Source organism: Ranitomeya variabilis, chromosome 6 (assembly GCF_051348905.1).
Source record: "Ranitomeya variabilis isolate aRanVar5 chromosome 6, aRanVar5.hap1, whole genome shotgun sequence".
In the NCBI taxonomy this organism is placed as follows: domain Eukaryota; kingdom Metazoa; phylum Chordata; class Amphibia; order Anura; family Dendrobatidae; genus Ranitomeya; species Ranitomeya variabilis.
This window is the reverse complement of record NC_135237.1, coordinates 566399218-566419164: the sequence shown is the minus strand read 5'-3', so window position 1 is coordinate 566419164 and position 19947 is coordinate 566399218. Positions and strand designations below refer to the sequence as shown.

Sequence of the window (19947 nt, the reverse complement as noted above, 5' to 3'; positions counted from 1 at the left end):
AATTTGTGTCTAGATTTTGGCGGGCATTCTGTGCTAGGATGGGCATAGATTTGTCTTTTTCGTCTGCTTTTCACCCTCAGACTAATGGCCAGACCGAGCGGACTAATCAGACCCTGGAGACATATCTGAGGTGTTTTGTGTCTGCTGACCAGGATGATTGGGTTGCTTTTTTGCCATTGGCGGAGTTCGCCCTCAATAATCGGGCCAGCTCTGCCACCTTGGTGTCCCCGTTTTTCTGTAATTCGGGGTTCCATCCTCGATTTTCCTCCGGTCAGGTGGAATCCTCGGATTGTCCTGGAGTGGATGCGGTGGTGGAGAGATTGCATCATATCTGGGGGCAGGTGATGGACAATTTGAAGTTGTCCCAGGAGAAGACTCAGCTTTTTGCCAACCGTCACCGTCGTGTTGGTCCTCGGCTTTGTGTTGGAGATTTGGTGTGGTTGTCTTCTCGTTTTGACCCTATGAGGGTCTCATCTCCTAAGTTTAAGCCTCGGTTCATCGGTCCGTATAAAATATTGGAGATTCTTAACCCTGTTTCCTTCCGTTTAGACCTCCCTGCATCCTTTTCTATTCATAACGTTTTTCATCGGTCGTTATTGCGCAGGTATGAGGCACCGGTTGTGCCTTCCGTTGAGCCTCCTGCTCCGGTGTTGGTTGAGGGTGAGTTGGAGTACGTTGTGGAGAAAATCCTAGACTCCCGTGTTTCCAGACGGAGACTCCAGTATCTGGTCAAGTGGAAGGGATACGGCCAGGAGGATAATTCTTGGGTCACTGCATCTGATGTTCATGCCTCCGATCTGGTTCGTGCCTTTCATAGGGCCCATCCTGATCGCCCTGGTGGTTCTGGTGAGGGTTCGGTGCCCCCTCCTTGAGGGGGGGGTACTGTTGTGAATTTGGATTCTGGGCTCCCCCGGTGGCTACTGGTGGAATTGAACTTGTGTCATCATCTTCCCTGTTCACCTGTTCTCATCAGATCTGGGTGTCGCTATATAACCTGGCTTCTCTGTTAGTTGCTTGCCGGTCAACAATGTTATCAGAAGCCTCTCTGTGCTTGTTCCTGCTCCCAGACATCTACTAGATAAGTTGGACTTTCGTCCTTGTTTGTTTTTGTTTTTTGGTTCCAGTTCACAGCTGCAGTTTCGTTACTGTGTCTGGAAAGCTCTTGTTGATCAGGAATTGCCACTCTGGTATTATGAGTTAATGCCAGAGTCCTAAAGTAATTTCTGGATGGTGTTTTGTTAGGGTTTTCTACTGACCATGAAAGTGTGCTTTCTGTCTTCTGCTATCTAGAAAGCGGACCTCAAATTTGCTAAAACTATTTTCCTGCTGCGTTTGTTATTTCTTCTAAAATCACCGCCAATATATGTGGGGGGCCTCTGTCTCCTTTTTGGGCATTTCTCTAGAGGTGAGTCAGGTCTTATATTTCCCTCTGCTAGCATTATTTAGTTCTCCGGCCGGCGCTGGGCATATAGGGATAAAAAGTAGGACATGCTACCTGGCTACTTCTAGTTGTGCGGTAGGTTTAGTTCATGGTCAGTACAGTTACCATCTTCCAAGAGCTTGTTCCTATATAGGCTTATGCTAGTTCTCTGGCCATGGAGATCATGACACCCGCCCCTACGATGCTCCGTCCTCACACATTAACACACAAGGCTCCGTCCCTCCGCATTACCACACAAGGCTGCGTCCCCACACATTACCACACCCAGTAGCGTTGGATAGCAATGAGCGTGCCGTGCGTTAGCTGGCTGGAAACAGCTAGTAAATATATATTTTTCATAACTTTTTATTTTTTTAATTTTTTTAACACTGAATTATTTAAGTCCCCATTCAGCCCTTAATCCTGGGATAATTTGATCACGTATTCTATATATTGTGTCCCGTTTCCTCACCACCAGACCATGTCAATTAGGAGACCGGATGGGGTCAGTTTGACTTTGGAGCCGGGTATTGATGTAGATAGTGTCTTACTCGGGATTGCATGTGAACTGAAATATTTATTTTTTAAATACTATTGTCATAAAAAATTTTCAAAATTGTACTTTAAGGCTTTCGTAAATCAGGTGTTTTGGATCAGGCACAATCCGGCGACTGTTGAAAAAACGGATCCGGCGCAGATTTTGAAAGACTGATGCAACGGATCCATTTTTTTTCGACGGATCTGACCAGCATATCCTGATAATTGGATTAAAAAATTTGGCGCATGCTCCGTTTAAAAAAACAGAATCCGGCGCCGGAATCCTTAATTTTCCGGATCCGGCACCTTCCGGCTCCCATAGGCTTCCATTATAGCAAATAGCTGGAAGCACCGGATCTGGCACTTCCTGCTTTTTTGCTGGAGACAAAAAACATTGCTATGGATGATTTTTTCAGAAACTGGAAACGGCAGAAAAGCGGATGAAACGCAATGTCATCCGGCACTAATACAAGTCTATGGGAAAAAAATTGATCCGGCGGCAACATTCACCCGATCCAGTTTTTTTGTAATTTAGCTGGATTGAGCCTGACAGCAAAAACCTGATGTGTGAAAGTAGCCTAACTGATTGGCAACATGAATGGCGATTGTGTGCATGATGTATATGTAATGGGTTTAGGCGCTGACCCCCTCCATCCACTGCCAGCAACCATCTGTAACTACTACAATCAGAGCCCCCCATAAATGCCGCTGCAATAAACATACTGACTGATAAAAGAAATGGAGTTTTTACTAAATGCCGATTTAAGATATCTGATGTCGGGTAAAAATCCAGTGTTAAGCTTTTTTTTCTCTTTTTTTTTGTATTCTAATTTCACAAATTCCACGATGATGATGATCCAAATATCAGTTCTACATGTGGAGAGACAAGCCGCCCATGATGATCCTCTGCGCCTCTGGTTACATTCGGAGACACAGAATCTCTTGACGAGAATTTGGAGACATTGACCCAAAATTACTAAGACTGGATTCTTCCAGAGACAGTTGGCCGAGGGGAATGTTAATATTCATGGGGAAACTTTAGGGTCACATTAACATATAAGGAACCAGGATAATAATGGTTTTTAGAGAAAATCAGTTTATTAAGAATTAAATAAGAAACACAAGAAAGCAAACGACTATTTACAAAATCCAGGAAGGTGGAGCTGTGTCTTTGGTGAACACTTCATTGACCTTGACGGAGCAGGTTCCCAGCATGAGTCAAGTATCCTGGGATTTCAAACACTGATCTATTGGGCGGGAAGTCTACAGGAGGGTAACTTGATTCCAGGGGTCGTGGGGTAAGGGGGAATTGTGATCGTGGGCTGGAGGGGGTTTGGGCAGGAGAATTAGAACAAGATGTGTAGGGGGAATTAGAATACGATGGTGATGTGTTATATAGGGGAATGGAAGGGAAGTTGGGATAAAGGACAAGCGGGTGAATACTGGGAGGCGCAACTACATTGGGAGCAAGGCATCTGGAATAAGAGGTAGGAAGGTTCCACAGGATCATTGGAAAACAGGATGCGGGGTCTGAAGATGGAGAAGTGGCCGGAGCAGCAGCTTCTGGTCGGTTGGGCTCAGTGTTTTGAAGAGGAGGAGGGTTGTAATCCAAAAGCCCGTAGGGCTGTCCATGAATGATGAAGGGAGCCAGGTCATGGGGATAGAGGTGTTGTCCAGTGACCGCAGTGTTCTGGATCTTCATGGCGTCAGCAGGAATGCGACTCACATCCACCGTCCAGAAGTTCCCTTTGGCCTGAGGTTTGTGTGGATCCTTCAGCACCTGAAATAAATGTAGATAACGATTCAAATAAAATTTTAATAAACTAGTCAGACTTATTACTGTATATAGGGGTTCTATAACAGAAATAATGTGAACCTTTGCATGTGGGACGAGTGGCTATATTGGACACGTGGAGGGTTACTCCAGGACATGTCTGTATTCTCTTCTACATGACCATCTATATACAATAGGTTTCTTCATCTTTTACTATGAGCATCAGACTTGTATCATCTACATATTTAATGTTAATGTCTGTGCCTTGTGTTGGATGAATACTTTGATCGGGGATGGTTGGATACTGCTAGAAAATTTCGCTAGAAATTGGGGGAAAAATCACATACTAGATGGGAAAGTCTACGAACTTTCGGTGTTTTTATAAGGGTTTTTGGTGAGAGGGGGCAATTACCAATAATATGATTGGGATATGCAGTCAGTAACTAGGTATCAAGGTGACACCGTCTCATATAATGAAAAATTCTTAAAAAAAATAATGTAATAAAGCAGATGAGATTAATGAGCTGGAGAATTGTTACTGAGGTTATAAATATTTAGCGAGATGAAGAGAAGTCCGGCCTCATTAGAGGAGAGATACAGCGCTGTGTGATGGGGATTATGGAGGAGAACCTGGAATCTACTAAGGGAATTAGGGTAAAGGTACCGTCACATTAAGCGACGCTGCAGCGATAGCGACAACGATGCCGATCGCTGCAGCGTCGCTGTTTGATCGCTGGAGAGCTGTCACACAGACAGCTCTCCAGCGACCAACGATGCCGAGGTCCCCGGGTAACCAGGGTAAACATCGGGTTGCTAAGCGCAGGGCCGCGCTTAGTAACCCGATGTTTACCCTGGTTACCAGCGTAAAAGTAAAAAAAACAAACAGTACATACTTACATTCGCGTCCCCCGGTGTCCGCTTCCTGACACTGACTGAGCTCCGGCCCTAACAGCAGAGCGGTGACGTCACCGCTGTGCTTTCACTTTAGGGCCGGCGCTCAGTCAGTGTCAGGAAGCAGACGCTGGGGGAGGTATGACGCTGGGTGAGCATGTACTGTTTGTTTTTTTTACTTTTACGCTGGTAACCAGGGTAAACATCGGGTTACTAAGCGCGGCCCTGCGCTTGGTAACCCGATGTTTACCCTGGTTACCAGTGTAAAACATCGCTGGTATCGTTGCTTTTGCTGTCAAACACAACGATACACGGCGATCGGACGACCAAATAAAGTTCTGGACTTTATTCAGCGACATCACAGCAGGATCCTGATCGCTGCTGCGTGTCAAACACAACGATATCGCTAGCCAGGACGCTGCAACGTCACGGATCGCTAGCGATATCGTTTAGTGTGACGGTACCTTTAAATTACTTTTTGCACCAGAGCTGAAGTGTCCACAAAGTGAGATCAGGTCTAAGAGATAATTGTAAAATGCTCCAATGTTATTAGATCTTGTATTAGACACATGACAATTCCATGTTCTCTACCATCTCCTAAAATGAATCCATCTTACAATATAAAAAGATAGAAAATCTCCCCTTTATATATAAAAAACCTCAATGTCCATAATAAGAGAATGTTGTAAATGACCCCAGGGAGTCCTCACCTTTCTGAAGCAGTCGTTGGAAGATAAGTTGTGTCTGACGGAGTCTTTCCACCCTTGATATTCTCCCTTGAATAAGGGGCAGAATTCACTGATCTTCTCCAAAATCTGAAAGGACAAAAATAACAAATCAATTCAGTCCTGTAAATGTATTAATAGTGAAACACGTTTATCCTAAATAGTGAATTCTCCTTTCCTACAGAAATTGTTAGATAAGATTGAATTGACCTCTCCAGTAGGATTTCAGCCTTAAAAGATTTGTCTCCCCTCTCTGTGTCCGAAGTCGATACCCACTAACGTATTCCTTTATAACATAGTTGGCTCTTACCTGCGTCAGCTTCAGCTTCTTCTCTGGGGATTTTTGGATCACCAGCGCAATCATGGCCAGGTAGGAGTATGGAGGTTTGGGGTATCGCTGGTAATTCTTTTTCTTCCTAGATGTTTTCTCCTCCTGATATGACGTCTGTGCAGTGTTCTCCTGTCTTTGACCATCGTCCATGTTGGAGTCCATCTCTGGTATCTGCTCAATGCTGAATACGTTGGGTGTTGGAAATTTGATGGTTTCCCAAGGTTGGAGTTGAGGTAATGTCTCAAGGATGCCAATATTAGATCTGATGTGACCCTGGGCCAGGGAAGGAGCCCTGATAAGTGCTGACCACCCACCTAAGGCTTTGTTATGTTAATACCCCCCAAAACAAGACGTAGCCCATTGCTAATAACACCTCAACTGGTATAGAAACATCTTCATCCCTAAAGACAAAAGCAGTATGAATACACAAAGTTTCAGCCCTGGCCTGTGATCCATCCTTGAAATGTCCTTTGTCATGTATAGTGTGTATATATTGTGTATACCATGCGGCCCCTTGTGTGTGAGCAACATCAAATGCATCGGTAACAAGAAGGAAACACACAGCCCATAGGGACAATAATTGAGCCCTTGACTGAAGATCTTATATTTGTGAGTTTGGCAATTTGGTCTAAAAGTGACCATTTATTATTTATGCAATCATTTGTGCATGTGTGTATGTGTGTATATATGTGTGTGTATATATATATACGTGTGTGTGTGTATGTATGTGTGTGTATATATATATATATATATATATATATATATATATATATATATATATATATATATATATATATATATATTAATTTATGGCTTTTCCACTCGAAAAAAAGCAGGCCGAGTGGCACTCGTCTGTAGGTGGGTGCATGAATAGGATTCCACCCTACACTAATGTAAAAATAGGTTCATCCATTGTGTAAATAATTTGACATTTTAGGTTAGTGATTAATCACAAGCGCCACGATACATTATATTTGTGAAGGTCCCACTGTTCTGATGAAGGCCTTGTAATGTCAAATCTTTTTCACAGTTAATGAATCTGTATCCATGAAGCATTGTTATTTTCCTTGCATCCATTTTGGAGAGCCGAATCTACTTGTACATTTTCCCTCTCCATCCCATTATTCCATGGATTTGGATGAGAATGTTTCACACTTGTTCTGATAATCAGATATAGAATAAAGTAACAACTCTGTGACCATTCTTGACCGGCCCAGCCAGAGCCCTGACCTAAACCCAACTGAGCATCTCTGGAGAGACCTGAAAATGGCGTCCACCAACGTTCACCATCCAACCTGATGGAACTGGAGAGGATCTGCAAGGACGAATGGCCGAGGATCCCCAAATCTAGGGGTGAAAAACTTGTTGCATCATTCCCAAGAAGACTCATGGCTGTACTAGCTCAAAGGGAGATTCTACCCAATACTGAGCAAAGGGGCTCAGACTTATGAAGACTTATGGCCATGGGATATTTCAGTTTTTCTTTTTTAATAAATTTGCAAAAATTTCTACATTTGGTTTCTTTCAGTCACGATGTGGTGCAGAGTGTGTACATTAATGAAGGAAAATGAACTTTTTTGAATTTACCAAATTGCTGCAATGAAACAAAGAGTGAAAAATTTAGCGGGATGAGTAGTTTCCCTACCCACTGTACGCCTCCCCTCTATCCTGGTATTTATGCCTCCATCCTGTCCGGTATTTATGTCCCTCTAATCCTGGTATATATGCCCCCCCATCCTGGTATATAAGGCTCCCCTTCCTAGTGTATATGCCCCCATCCTGGTATATAAGGCTCCCCTTCCTAGTGTATATGCCCCCATCCTGGTATATAAGGCTCCCCTTCCTAGTGTATATGCCCCCATCCTGGTATATATTGAGTATGCTATATATTTTTACTGCTGTATAAAACGTTAGGAGTAAATTCATTTGAGTATGCTGTGCATAACAGCTGCGGTGTTCACCATGTGCACTTACGCCCTAGTAGGCATGCATGAAGGTGTGTCTGCCCTTTTGTGCTATCACTTTGACATTTAGCCTACCCTTTTTCTCTCCATGAGATTTGTCTCCCCATTATATTTAATGCCCTTTTATGACAGAGAACATTACCAGCAGCATACTTGGGCCAACTAAGGCCTCTGTTTCATTCTAAACGTCTCGCTAGGGGCTGTCACAGGAGTTATGGGGCAGTCAATGTACGAGCGGGGGCACTACTTCTCACCATCTCAGGGTGCCAACCTCCGCAAATAGGTAGGTGAACAGCAGGGGTGGTATGTAGGGTCAGGGCACCCCTTTCTTCACATCAGCGGAGTATCATTGATTACTTACTGTACACACAGGAATGGTAGGACATATTATCCATCAATATAGGCATTACCAAATTGCATCTGTTTGGGTACCGCGGTTACACCGCTTCTATTGACGAGTCTGTCACCCCATTTTTCGTCTATATGCTATGGCCACCACCATCAGGGGCTTATCTACAGTGTTTTGGTATGCTGTAGATAAGCCCCTGATGTAACCTGAAAGATGAGAAAAACAAGTTAGATTATACTCACCCAGGGGCGGTCCTGATGCGGTCTGGTCCGACGGGCATCGCGGTCCTGGTCCAGCACCTCCCATCTTAATACGAACACGTCCTCTTCTTTGCTTCCTGACGCAGCTCCGGCGCAGGCGTACTGATTTGCCCTGTTGAGGGCAGAGCAAAGTACTGCAATGCGCAGGCGCTGGGCTTCTCGGACCTTTCCGGGCGCCTGCGCACTGCAGTACTTTGCTCTGCCCTCAACAGGACAAATCAGTATGCCTGCGCAGGAGCCGCAACAGGAAGCAAAGAGGACGACATCGTATGAAGATGGGAGGCACCGGACCCAAACCGCGACACCCATCGGACTGGACCGCAGCGGGACCGCCCCTGGGTGAGTATAATCTAACCTCTTTTTGTCATCTTTCAGCATACATCGGGGGCTTATTTACAGCATTATAGAATGCACTACAGAATGCTGGAGATAAGCCCCTGATGGCAGTGGGCTTAGCTCACCTTCGATTTTGGGGGTGACGGATTCCCTTTAACCCCCTATGGTGAATACCGTAAAAAATTAATCAAAAATGAGGCAAAAACTATGCTTGATCATAGAGCTATAACTGCACTTTTTGCTCAGCGGTGAGAATAAAGCGATACAACAATGAAAACCATTTTCTAGAAAAGTTAATTAGTGTCAAAGCGGCAAAACATAAAAAAAAAAAGATATAACGTGGGTATTGCTCTAATCGTACTGACCTGAAAAATAAAGCTGCTTTGTCAAGTTTACCACACGGGGAACAGTATTTAAAAAAAAAAAAAAATCCTGAATTGCTGATTTTTATTTATTCTACTTACCAAAAATCAGAATAGAAAGCAATCAAAAAATGTCATGTGCCCAAAAAAGGTTCCAATAAAAACGTCAGCGCGTCCTGCAAAATACAAGCCCTCACCTGACTGTTGGCCGAAATATGGAAAAAATTATAGCTCTCAAAATGTGGTGATGCAGATTTTGCAATAAAAGCGTCTTTTAGTGTGTGACAGCAGCCAAACATAAATACCTGATATAAATCTGGTATCACTGTAATCGCCCCAACCTGAAGAATAAAGTCGCCTCATCACTTATACCGCACAAGGAACGGTGTAAAAAATAAATAAAACCAATTCTTCACCTGCTGTTGATTTGTTCATTAATTCGCAGTAAGGCTCGGTGCACATTTATCCTGTGCTCTGCGCTGAGCGCTTACACCGAGGAAGGACAACGCTGAACAGAGGCCAGACTGAATCCAGAGTGACTGTGCTGCCTCATTGTAGTGAATGGATTCCCCAGTGGTTTCATCTGTTACGTCACTCAGAGATTTAGATGGAAACCCCAAAGTAAGTGGTCAGCAAAGAGCGCCGGATAAATGTTATGTAAAATGTTCCCAATAAAAGCTTCAACTCAATTCACAAAAAAGCAAGTCCCCACTCGGATCTGTCATCTGTTAATGAAAATATAGGGGGCTTCCATGTTACTGGTAATACAAAGACTCTGGAAAAACTAAATGGCTCCTTGTTCCCCCCAAAAAATTCTGAAAATTCTGGGCTCCCAAATCCAAATGCTCCCTTCTGAGCCACAGTGCGTCTAATCCACATTTTGCACCCACATGTTTGGCATTTCTATAGTGTTGAGAGACCGTCTAATTTACAGGAGAGTATGACCAGTTCATGCTTCTGTACACAATGTAGTGGTCACAATAACGTACTGGGCACTATTACGCACTAGTCACTATAATGGCAGTTTGAAATCAAAACGACGCATGTGGATGCATCCGCATGCATCCGCTTGGCCTGCTGCGTACCCAATGTTAAAGATAAGTACACAGGACGCATGTAGACGTAGGCGGAGCTGAATGGAAAAGGAGTGAGCGGGGCTTAATGGAGGAAGTACGCAGCCCTTTACAAGGGGTTTACAAAATTAAGTCAGATGAATAGCACTCACCAGGCTGGTTTTCAAACTTTATTAGAACATCTGCTGGAGAATGAGAACAGGGGTTCAGGAATGACGACTGCCGTTTCGCGCAAATGCGCTTCAACGGGTTGTTTTGTTTCATTTCTATTTTTATGTGTTATTAAATAGTTATTTAACAAAATATTGTTAATATTTTATCATTCAATAAAATTAATTAAAATTAAATAAAATAATTATTTGCCCACATGACATTCTGGCGTGGGAGCACCTCAGAATACCCAATCAACAGATCACTTCTTTGTCATTGATTAATAAAGAGTGCAGGGAACCCTTTCAATTGAAAGTCCCTGCGACTGGTGTATTGGCAATCAATTTCTCCTTGCTTGTGTTTTTTTTACAGGGACATTCTATTACGTAACTGACAAAGCTGGTTTTGTATGTTAATAAGCTCTTAATTGAGAAACTTTCATTATTGTTTGTAGACATAAAGGAGGTAGTGTTGTGGGTGATGGATCTGCAGCAAAGACATCTGGATGGGTTGCACTTAGAAACCCCATAGACAGGTTCTTTTGTTTATCATGCTTGTGGGTTTGGTTCGTACACAGCTGGGAGCGATGATGTTTCCTATGGTAGGAGCCCTACGAAATGTGACACCTGGGTTTCTTGCTAGATAGGAGACCAGGATGGGATCTCCTAGTATTATGGGCCAATGTTGCTTTAAATGATCACAGATATCACTACCTTTAGCTCAGCAAATAATGAGAAGATTGTATTTGTATTTATTTTTGGGAGAATGGTTTTGTTATAACTTCCTGAGTAATTTTTTTGTGACCTTATATGCTTCTATTTTTTATGGTAATTTTGCTCTACTAACCTGTCACGTGACACGTTGGCTTAGGAAATCTAATCAGAAGTACAGTTCCTTTTCACTCTCTTAAATTGGTTAATGGGATATTTTTAAGCACTTGTGGTAATGGCTACTTTTATAATGAATGTAGCTATTTGAGTTTACTTTTTCAACAAAGTTTTTTGCACCAATGTTGTTGATTATTATGGAAGATGGTGACGTAGAAAAGAATCAATAGTATTTGTTTAAAATTGGAGAAGGTAATGCAGCAATTGTTTTTATTTAATCTTTCAATGAATTCTTTCATGTCAGATGTGTAGTTCCAAATAATAAGAAAATCATCAGTAAAACGTTTGTAAATCGCAACCTTCTCTGCTAAAGGATTTTGATATATAAAAACGTCTTCAAAAAGACCCCATAAACAGGTTTGTATAATTTGGGGCTACTCTCGATCCCATTGCAGTCCCCCGCTTCTGAAGATAAAATTTTCCTTTAGAAGGTGAAATAATTATGTAAAATAAAAGACAGCCCCTGTATAATTTTTTTTTTGGGGGTAGAGGGTTATTAAAAACAAAATTCTTAAAACAAAGAAGACAAATGTGGTGATCAATATTAGAATTCAATGCTGACACATCCATGGATAAAAAAACACATGCAAGTTTTCTCTATCCCCATGATGGCACCACGGAGAGAGGGGTCCGCCCCCAGGGACAGGAAACCTACAGGTGAAAAAGGGCGTACCTCTCTCCCACATCAGTTGGTTTCCTGTCCCTGACGGGGAACCTACAGCACGTACCTGAAGGATTCTTCGTGGAGTTCCAGGGGCTGATGCAGTCGACTTCTAACAGGGGGCGCCCTGTTACGGCTGGATCAAGCGGTTTTTTCCCTCTTGTTTCTCCCTTTCCTGAAGCACCACCACAGGGGTCGGCGGGCCTCATGGGTGAGTGGAGGAAGGCAGTGAAAGGATCCAGTCTGCCTTCCACAGAAAAAAAAAAAAAAGAGGGGGATAAGGAGCGGGTGACGGCGGTCACCGGAGGACTCTGGATGGTAATATGGGGGTAGCGGCGGCTATCCTACCATAAAAGCCCAAGTAAAAACGGGCCGGACCGGCGTCATTACCGGTAAATTGGTGTGGGCGTCGGAAATGGAGCGCTAGTGCGCTCCCCGGCGCCATCACCGCAAAAACGCAGCGCTAGTGCGCGCGCGCCGGCGTCCCACCACATTCATTCCTCATGTGAAGCTGACAGAGACCGGAAGTTGTGCGGGCGCATGCGCAAACCGTCACTTCCGGTTTCGCCGGCAAATGCATAAAAGAACGCCAGCATAGGGAAAAGGGTGGCAAATTCAAACTCCAAAGTGCACCAGACAGTGCGGAGGCCACCATGAGCGAAAGCGAGCAGCAGGTTATGCAGGAAGCTGTCCAGCGATCTCCTGAGCAGGCACAAGTGCAGCGGCGTCTGCACCCACAGCAGCAGCGCAAAGGAAACTCGTCCTCTCTACAGCGCAGCAGCAGCGGACGATCAGAGTCTCAACGCAGTCGGGGGTCTGCAAAAACCACACGGCCGGCGACGATTCCAGCGGATACAGTCCCCAGGCCCGAGACGGTATCTCTGATCCACAGGGGGTGAGTGATCTACGTGAAAGTGCTGAGTTTAATATAGGGCTCTTTTTTGTTCTAGGGGAGAAAAAGTACAGCCAAAACTAAGCACAAAGAATGTGCCATATGTTCAGACGAGCTGCCTTCCTCCTGGGAAAAGAGACTATGCAGCGTCTGTATAAAAAAGACGATTCAGGAGGAAACTCCATCATTTGCATCCGAATTAAAGTCGTTAATAAAAATCCAGGTGGAAAGTGCCATTAAAGGCATTAAAGCCACAAAGAAAAAACATAAGAAAACACCCGAGTCCCCCGTATCTAGTGCGGACGAGTCAGAGAGTGAATTATCTGACTCAAATAATTCGTCAGCCTCTGACACTTCTTCAGTATCCTCTGAGGGGGGGCGCAGTTGCTTCCCTATCGAGGAAACAGACGCTTTAGTGAAAGCAGTCAGAGCAACAATGGGGATAGTGGAGGAGAGACCTAAAAGAACAGCGCAGGACATAATGTTCAGCGGTCTGGAACAAAAAAGGAAAAGAGCATTCCCAGTAAATGAGAAAATTCACTCTCTAATTAAAAGAGAGTGGAAAAAGCCAGACAAAAAAGCTCTCCTCACCCCCAAAAGAAAATACCCATTTGATGACCCAGCATGCTCGTCCTGGAGTAAAGCACCAAAATTAGACGTGGCCATAGCAAAGGCCTCAAAAAAGTTTGCCCTACCTTTTGAGGACATGGGTACCTTGAAAGATCCGATGGACAAAAAAGCCGAGGTTTTTCTAAAAAACTCTTGGGAAGCGGCAGGAGGCGGGCTTAAACCAGCTGTCGCGGCCACCTGCACAGCTCGCGCGCTAATGGTGTGGCTTGAGCACTTGGATTCCCAATTAAAGGGAAGAGTCTCAAGAGACACAATTCAAAAATCAGTGTCTATAATGAAAGGTGCAGCAGCCTTTTTGGCGGATGCATCGGTAGACTCGGCCAGACTAGCAGCCAGGGCTGCCGCCTTCTCAAACGCCGCAAGACGTGCCCTGTGGCTAAAATGTTGGCCAGGGGACCTTCAGACAAAGACAAAACTCTGCTCAATACCCTGTGAGGGTGAATTCTTGTTCGGCGCAACGCTAGATGACATCCTCGAGAAAGCTGAGGACAAGAAAAAGTCTTTCCCTGGTTTCCCCAACCAATCATACAGACGTTCCTTTCGGAATAAAAAATTTATGCGGAGAAAACCTCCGAAAGGGAACAAAGAAACATGGGAGGAAAAAAGAAATAAAACCAGAGGGTTCCTATTCAACAAACCCACTCCCGACAACAAAAAAACTCAATGAAGGTGTCCCCCAGGTTGGCGGGAGACTGACAAAGTTTCTCCCAGCCTGGGAAAAAATTTCAAGCAGTCCCTGGATACTAGGCATAGTACGAGAAGGACTCAAGCTAAAGTTCCGCATTCCCCCCAACAACCTCTTCATGGTGACACCACAGAGACAGTCTCAAGAACAGTCGGCTCTTCAGGAAGAAATTCTAGGCCTAGTCCAGAAGGAGGTCCTACAGGAAGTCCCTCACCAGGAAAGAGGCATGGGCTTCTATTCTCCCCTCTTCCTCCGAAAGAAGCCAGATGGTTCATACAGGACAATAATAAATCTCAAAAAGTTAAACAGTTTTCTCGAGATCCCACACTTCAAAATGGAAACAATAAAATCTTGCGTAAAAATACTCTTTCCCAGATGTTTCATGACTGTTCTAGACCTACGGGATGCATACTATCATGTACCGATCCACAAGGATCATCAAAAGTACCTCCGGCTAGCAGTGAATATCCAGGGGGAGGTGAAACATTATCAGTTTCGGGCCCTCCCTTTTGGGTTAGCTATCGCACCCCGGGTTTTCACGAAACTAATGTCGGAAGTGATGGCGCATATACGAGAACAGAATATCCTGATAGTCCCCTACCTGGACGACCTCCTTGTAGCAGGGACATCATTCCATCACTGCAAACAGCAGTTGGATTTGGTTATGACTTCTCTGTCAAGCCTGGGTTGGCTATTGAACCTTACCAAATCCAAAGTAGTCCCATCACAGGTACAGGAGTACTTGGGGATAGTCCTCGACTCAACCACACAAACGTGTTATCTTCCTCAGGGGAAGATTCAGAAAATGACACAGGCAGCGGTACAGCTGTCAACATCCCCGGTCACCACACTCAGGAAAGCCATGTCCCTGCTGGGCTCCATGACATCCTGTATCCCGGCAGTGCAGTGGGCACAGTGCCATTCCCGGGACTTACAATGGGAGACTTTAAGTTCAAGCCTGTGTCTGGGAGGAAATTTAGACGGGCAGTTAAGCATATCTCCAACTACGATACACTCCCTACAGTGGTGGGCGGACCCGATAAATCTTACCAAGGGGGTCCCCTGGTCACTACCAACGGGAAAAATCCTAACGACGGATGCAAGCCCCTGGGGGTGGGGTGCTCATATAGACGGTCAGGTGACACAAGGGAACTGGGACAAAAATCAACAGCTGACCTCGTCAAATATGAAAGAACTGCTAGCGGTAAAACTCGCCTTAATGCACTTCCTAAAAATCATCCGCTCCCACCACGTAAAAGTCTTCTCGGACAATCAGGTAGTGGTAGCATACCTAAACCACCAAGGGGGCACCAGGTCACAAACACTGATGGAAGAAACCCGATCCATCTTCTACATTGCAGAACACAATCTGAAGTCCCTGACGGCCCTTTACATAAAGGGTTCAGAAAACCAGACCGCAGACTTCCTCAGCAGAACACGCTTGAAACAGGGGGAGTGGGAGCTGAAACAGTCGGTATTCAACCAAATAGTGAAGCGTTGGGGAGAACCAGAAATAGACCTATTCGCGGACTATCAGAACCGGAAAGTGAGGAAGTTCTGCTCAATCGACCCCCGGGGAGGGCCAGTAGCTCTGGACGCTCTCACAGTCCCCTGGAATTATCGCCTCTCCTACGCGTTCCCTCCAATATCCCTCATTCCCCTAGTCTTGAGGAAAATTCGGGAGGAGGGGGCAACAGTGATAATCATAGCTCCATTCTGGCCTCGCAGAATATGGTTTTCCTGGCTGAGGAAGATGTCCTTAGACAGCCCGTGGGTTCTGCCAGACACGCAAAATCTATTATCCCAGGGCCCAGTGTGTCACCCCAATGTAAAAAGCCTACATATGACAGCCTGGCTTTTGAAAGGAAGCTGTTAAGTAACAAAGGGTTTTCATCCAATCTGGTATCCACATTACTACAGAGTAGGAAACCCGTAACCACCAAAATATATGGCAAAGTGTGGAAAAAATTCATGTCTGTATCAGGGGCTGACCCAGGGGGGGAAATCCCAATAGATAAAATTCTCGAATTCCTGCAAAAGGGTTTGGAAAAAGGGCTAGCTACAAGTACTCTAAAAGTTCAGGTAGCAGCCTTGGGAGCGCTGTATAATTATGATCTAGCCAGAAACCGATGGATCGTGAGATTCATCAAAGCCTCGGGTAGATCAAGACCGGTTCCTTTGCATAATGCCCCTCCATGGGATTTAAACCTTGTTCTAAATGCACTAACCAAATCTCCTTTTGAGCCCTTGGCAGACGCACCCCTAAAGATTCTATCTTTAAAAACAACACTCTTAGTGGCCCTAACCTCAGCCCGTCGCGTTAGTGACATACAAGCATTGTCCGCGGGCCCTCCCTTCACTCAAATTCTCGAGGACAGAGTCATCCTAAAAACAGACCCGGCTTACCTCCCAAAAGTCGCGTCTCAATTTCACAGGACACAAGAGGTCTCCCTGCCCTCATTCTGTCCCAACCCCAAGAATGAGGGAGAAAAAACACTACATACCCTTGATGTTAGGAGGTGCCTACTCCAATACTTGTCAGCCACTAGGGAGTGCAGGAAGGATAGGGCTCTGTTTGTCTGCTTCCAGGGTCCGCGGAAGGGACAGAAAGCGTCAAAAGCTACGCTAGCGAGGTGGATAAGAGATGCCATCGCCCTATCCTACTCTTCCAGCGGGGCGGCCATCCCGGAGAATATAAAAGCGCACTCGACCAGAGCAGTGGCATCATCCTGGGCGGAAAGAGCGGGCGCTTCAATACAACAGATATGTAGAGCGGCCACTTGGTCTTCCCAGTCTACATTTTTCAAACACTACCGCTTAGACTTGACCTCCTCTGATCTCACCTTTGGTCGAAGGGTTCTAGAGGCAGTGGTCCCTCCCTAAAAAAAGTTACAATCTATGTAAATCTCTCCGTGGTGCCATCATGGGGATAGAGAAAATCGTAGTTACTTACCGATAACGGTATTTCTCTGATCCCATGATGGCACCCGTATATTCCCTCCCTTTTCACACACAGGTGTGCACATTATAATGTATAGTTAGTTAACCTTAGTCACGGTGCCTCTGTTAAGTAAAAATTGTTAAATTTAATTTGTGTAAACATTAAGTTGCAGCTGAAGTTCTGTATAAGGCTCTGTTAACCAACTGATGTGGGAGAGAGGTACGCCCTTTTTCACCTGTAGGTTTCCTGTCCCTGGGGGCGGACCCCTCTCTCCGTGGTGCCATCATGGGATCAGAGAAATACCGTTATCGGTAAGTAACTACAATTTTTCCTTTCCAAATTTCGAGGCAAGTCTATCAATTGTGTAGGGTCTCTAATGTGGATGGGTAGATAAGATCATGAAATCACATGTCTAATCTATGTAAGATCCATGTAGATGACTGCTCTTAAGAACAGGATTATGGGGTTCACTGTGAGGATTACATCTGGGGATCAGTGGGAAAAGATCTTTATAATTTTGTGATTTTCTTCTTTCCTCATTGATTTTTTTTTTTTCCATTTGCCATTTAATCATTTCCAAGTGCTTTTTTTCATCAAGAAAATAAATACATTTTGATGTGGATTGATGTTTTTGGAATGTTTTTTAGTTAGCCTCTTTCTGTCTCTCATTTCTTGGATAATAAACCAAAATGACCCTATAAATGAGTATGAAAATAAAAATTATTATTTCAGAGGGACTGTTTCTTTTTAAAACTGCTATTAACAAAACTCCTGGTGGAGTTGGTTCTGGGTGTGGTATTAGAGACACTAATTCCATCATTTTTATCTTTTACATAAAAATTGTTCTTATTTCGACCTGTAAATTGTCCATTTTTGTAGTCCTTGCGGTCACAACGCAGGTTCTTTTGATTTCCCAATTATTGTATCGTGTTCTATTTGCAAAAGGAGGTAGTGACCAACGAATTTAGAGTTTTAAATTCAGGATATGTCTCAAAACATAACAATTCATTAGCCAACCCACATACCTTGGCTACTGTGATATCACATCATTTAGACCTTTTCTTGTATAAACATAGTAGCTTATTATTCATACATTCCTTCAGGATATCATTCCGTTTTTCAAAGAATTCCAAATCATTGGGAAAAGGAGAGGAATTTACTAACCGGAGACCTCTGGGACATCGTTTTTCTTCAATAGACAGTGAGGACTCTCGTGTCCAAATTGAGGTGCAATTCTTATTTGTGTCCTCAGGTTTATGAAAAAGTTTCCTCAGTTGGATGGTGTCATCTTCAGAAAAAATGTCCCCGATAGTTGGAGCATCGATGTGTATATTCTTTGTGCTCCCAAGAATTATTTGCTCCCGTGAAGACAATCTGTTCTGAAAATAATCCATATTGGTGAAATCTCCTAGGTGCGCCAGACAGGCAATGTCTGTACCAGGGAATCCTTTCCAAAGAGCCGCCGGTAACTTTTAATCACTTTATTATAATCTGTTTTATGTCATTTCGGGCACTTTTAACCCCTTCACCCCCAAGGGTGGTTTGCACGTTAATGACCGGGCCAATTTTTACAATTCTGACCACTGTCCCTTTATGAGGTTATAACTCTGGAACTCTTCAACGGATCTTGGCGATTCTGACATTTTCTCGTGACATATTGTACTTCATGATAGTGGTAAAATTTCTTCGATATAACTTGCGTTTATTTGTGAAAAAAACGAATATTTGGCGAAAATGTTGAAAATTTCGCAATTTTCCAACTTTGAATTTTTATGCCCTTAAATCACAGACATATGTCACGCAAAATACTTAATAAGTAACATTTCCCACATGTCTACTTTACATCAGCACAATTTTGGAACCAAAATTTTTTGTGTGACGGAGTTATAAGGGTTAAAATTTGACCAGCAATTTCTCATTTTTACAACACCATTTTTTTTAGGGACCACATCTCATTTGAAGTCATTTTGAGGGGTCTATAAGATAGAAAATACCCAAGTGTGACACCATTCTAAAAACTGCACCCCTCAAGGTGCTCAAAACCACATTCAAGAAGTTTATTAACCCTTCAGGTGTTTCACAGGAATTTTTGGAATGTTTAAATAAAAATGAACATTTAACTTTTTTTCACACAAAATTTATTTCAGCTTCAATTTGTTTTATTTTACCAAGGGTAACAGGAGAAAATAGACCCCAAAAGTTGTTGTACAATTTGTCCTGAGTACGCTGATACCCCATATGTGGGTGTAAACCATTGTTTGGGCGCAGGGCAGAGCTCGGAAGGGAAGGAGCGCCATTTGACTTTTCAATGCAAAATTGACTGGAATTGAGATGGGACGCCATGTTGCATTTGGAGAGCCCCTGATGTGCCTAAACATTGAAACCCCCCACAAGTGACACCATTTTGGAAAGTAGACCCCCTAAGGAACTTATCTAGATGTGTGGTGAGCACTTTGACCCAACAAGTGCTTCACAGAAGTTTATAATGCAGAGCCGTAAAAATAAAAAATCATATTTTTTCACAAAAATGATCTTTTCGCCCCCATTTTTTATTTCCCCAAGGGTAAGAGAAGAAATTAGACCACAAAAGTTGTTGTGCAATTTGTCCTGAGTACGACGATACCCCATATGTTGGGCTAAACCCCTGTTTGGGCGCATGGGAGAGCTCGGAAGGGAAGGAGCGCCGTTTTACTTTTTCAACGCAGAATTGGCTGGAATTGAGATCGGATGCTATGTCCCGTTTGGAGAGCCCCTGATGTGCCTAAACAGTGGAAACCCCCCCAATTCTAACTGAAACCCTAATCCAAACACACCCATTACCCTAATCCCAACAGTAACCCTAACCACACCTCTAACCCAGACACACCCAACCCTATTCCCAACCGTAAATGTAATCCAAACCCTAACCCTATCTTTAGCCCCAACCCTAACACTAGCCCTAACACTAGCCCTAACACTAGCCCTAACACTAGCCCTAACCCTAATGGGAAAATGGAAATAAATACATTTTTTAATTTTTTTATTTTTCCCTAACTAAGGGGGTGATGAAGGGGGGTTTGATTTACTTTTATAGCGGGTT

General features: G+C 43.9%; 1 protein-coding gene across 1 annotated transcript; it reads right to left on the bottom strand.

Annotated features, from left to right (window-relative positions):
* Nucleotides 1–3140: 3140 nt before the first annotated feature.
* Nucleotides 3141–18262, bottom strand: LOC143782145 (forkhead activin signal transducer 3-like). The gene is made up of 5 exons (XM_077269277.1): nt 17962–18262; nt 17478–17563; nt 5658–5951; nt 5333–5437; nt 3141–3737 (listed from the first exon to the last, which is right to left on the bottom strand). Exons 1-5 carry the CDS (start codon nt 18260–18262, stop codon nt 3141–3143), a joined length of 1383 nt encoding a protein of 460 aa, XP_077125392.1.
* Between the last annotated feature and the right edge of the window lie 1685 nt (nt 18263–19947).

Excerpts from the sequence above, each read along its gene's own strand:
- LOC143782145 (XM_077269277.1), bottom strand. The coding sequence starts at position 18,262 with ATGGATTATTTTCAGAACAGATTGTCTTCACGGGAGCAAATAATTCTT. Across the intron at positions 5,952-17,477 it reads ACATCAATCCACATCAAAAT|GGTCACATCAGATCTAATAT; the intron begins GTATTTATTTTC and ends TCCCTGGCCCAG. Across the intron at positions 5,438-5,657 it reads AGAAGCTGAAGCTGACGCAG|ATTTTGGAGAAGATCAGTGA; the intron begins GTAAGAGCCAAC and ends TTGTCCTTTCAG.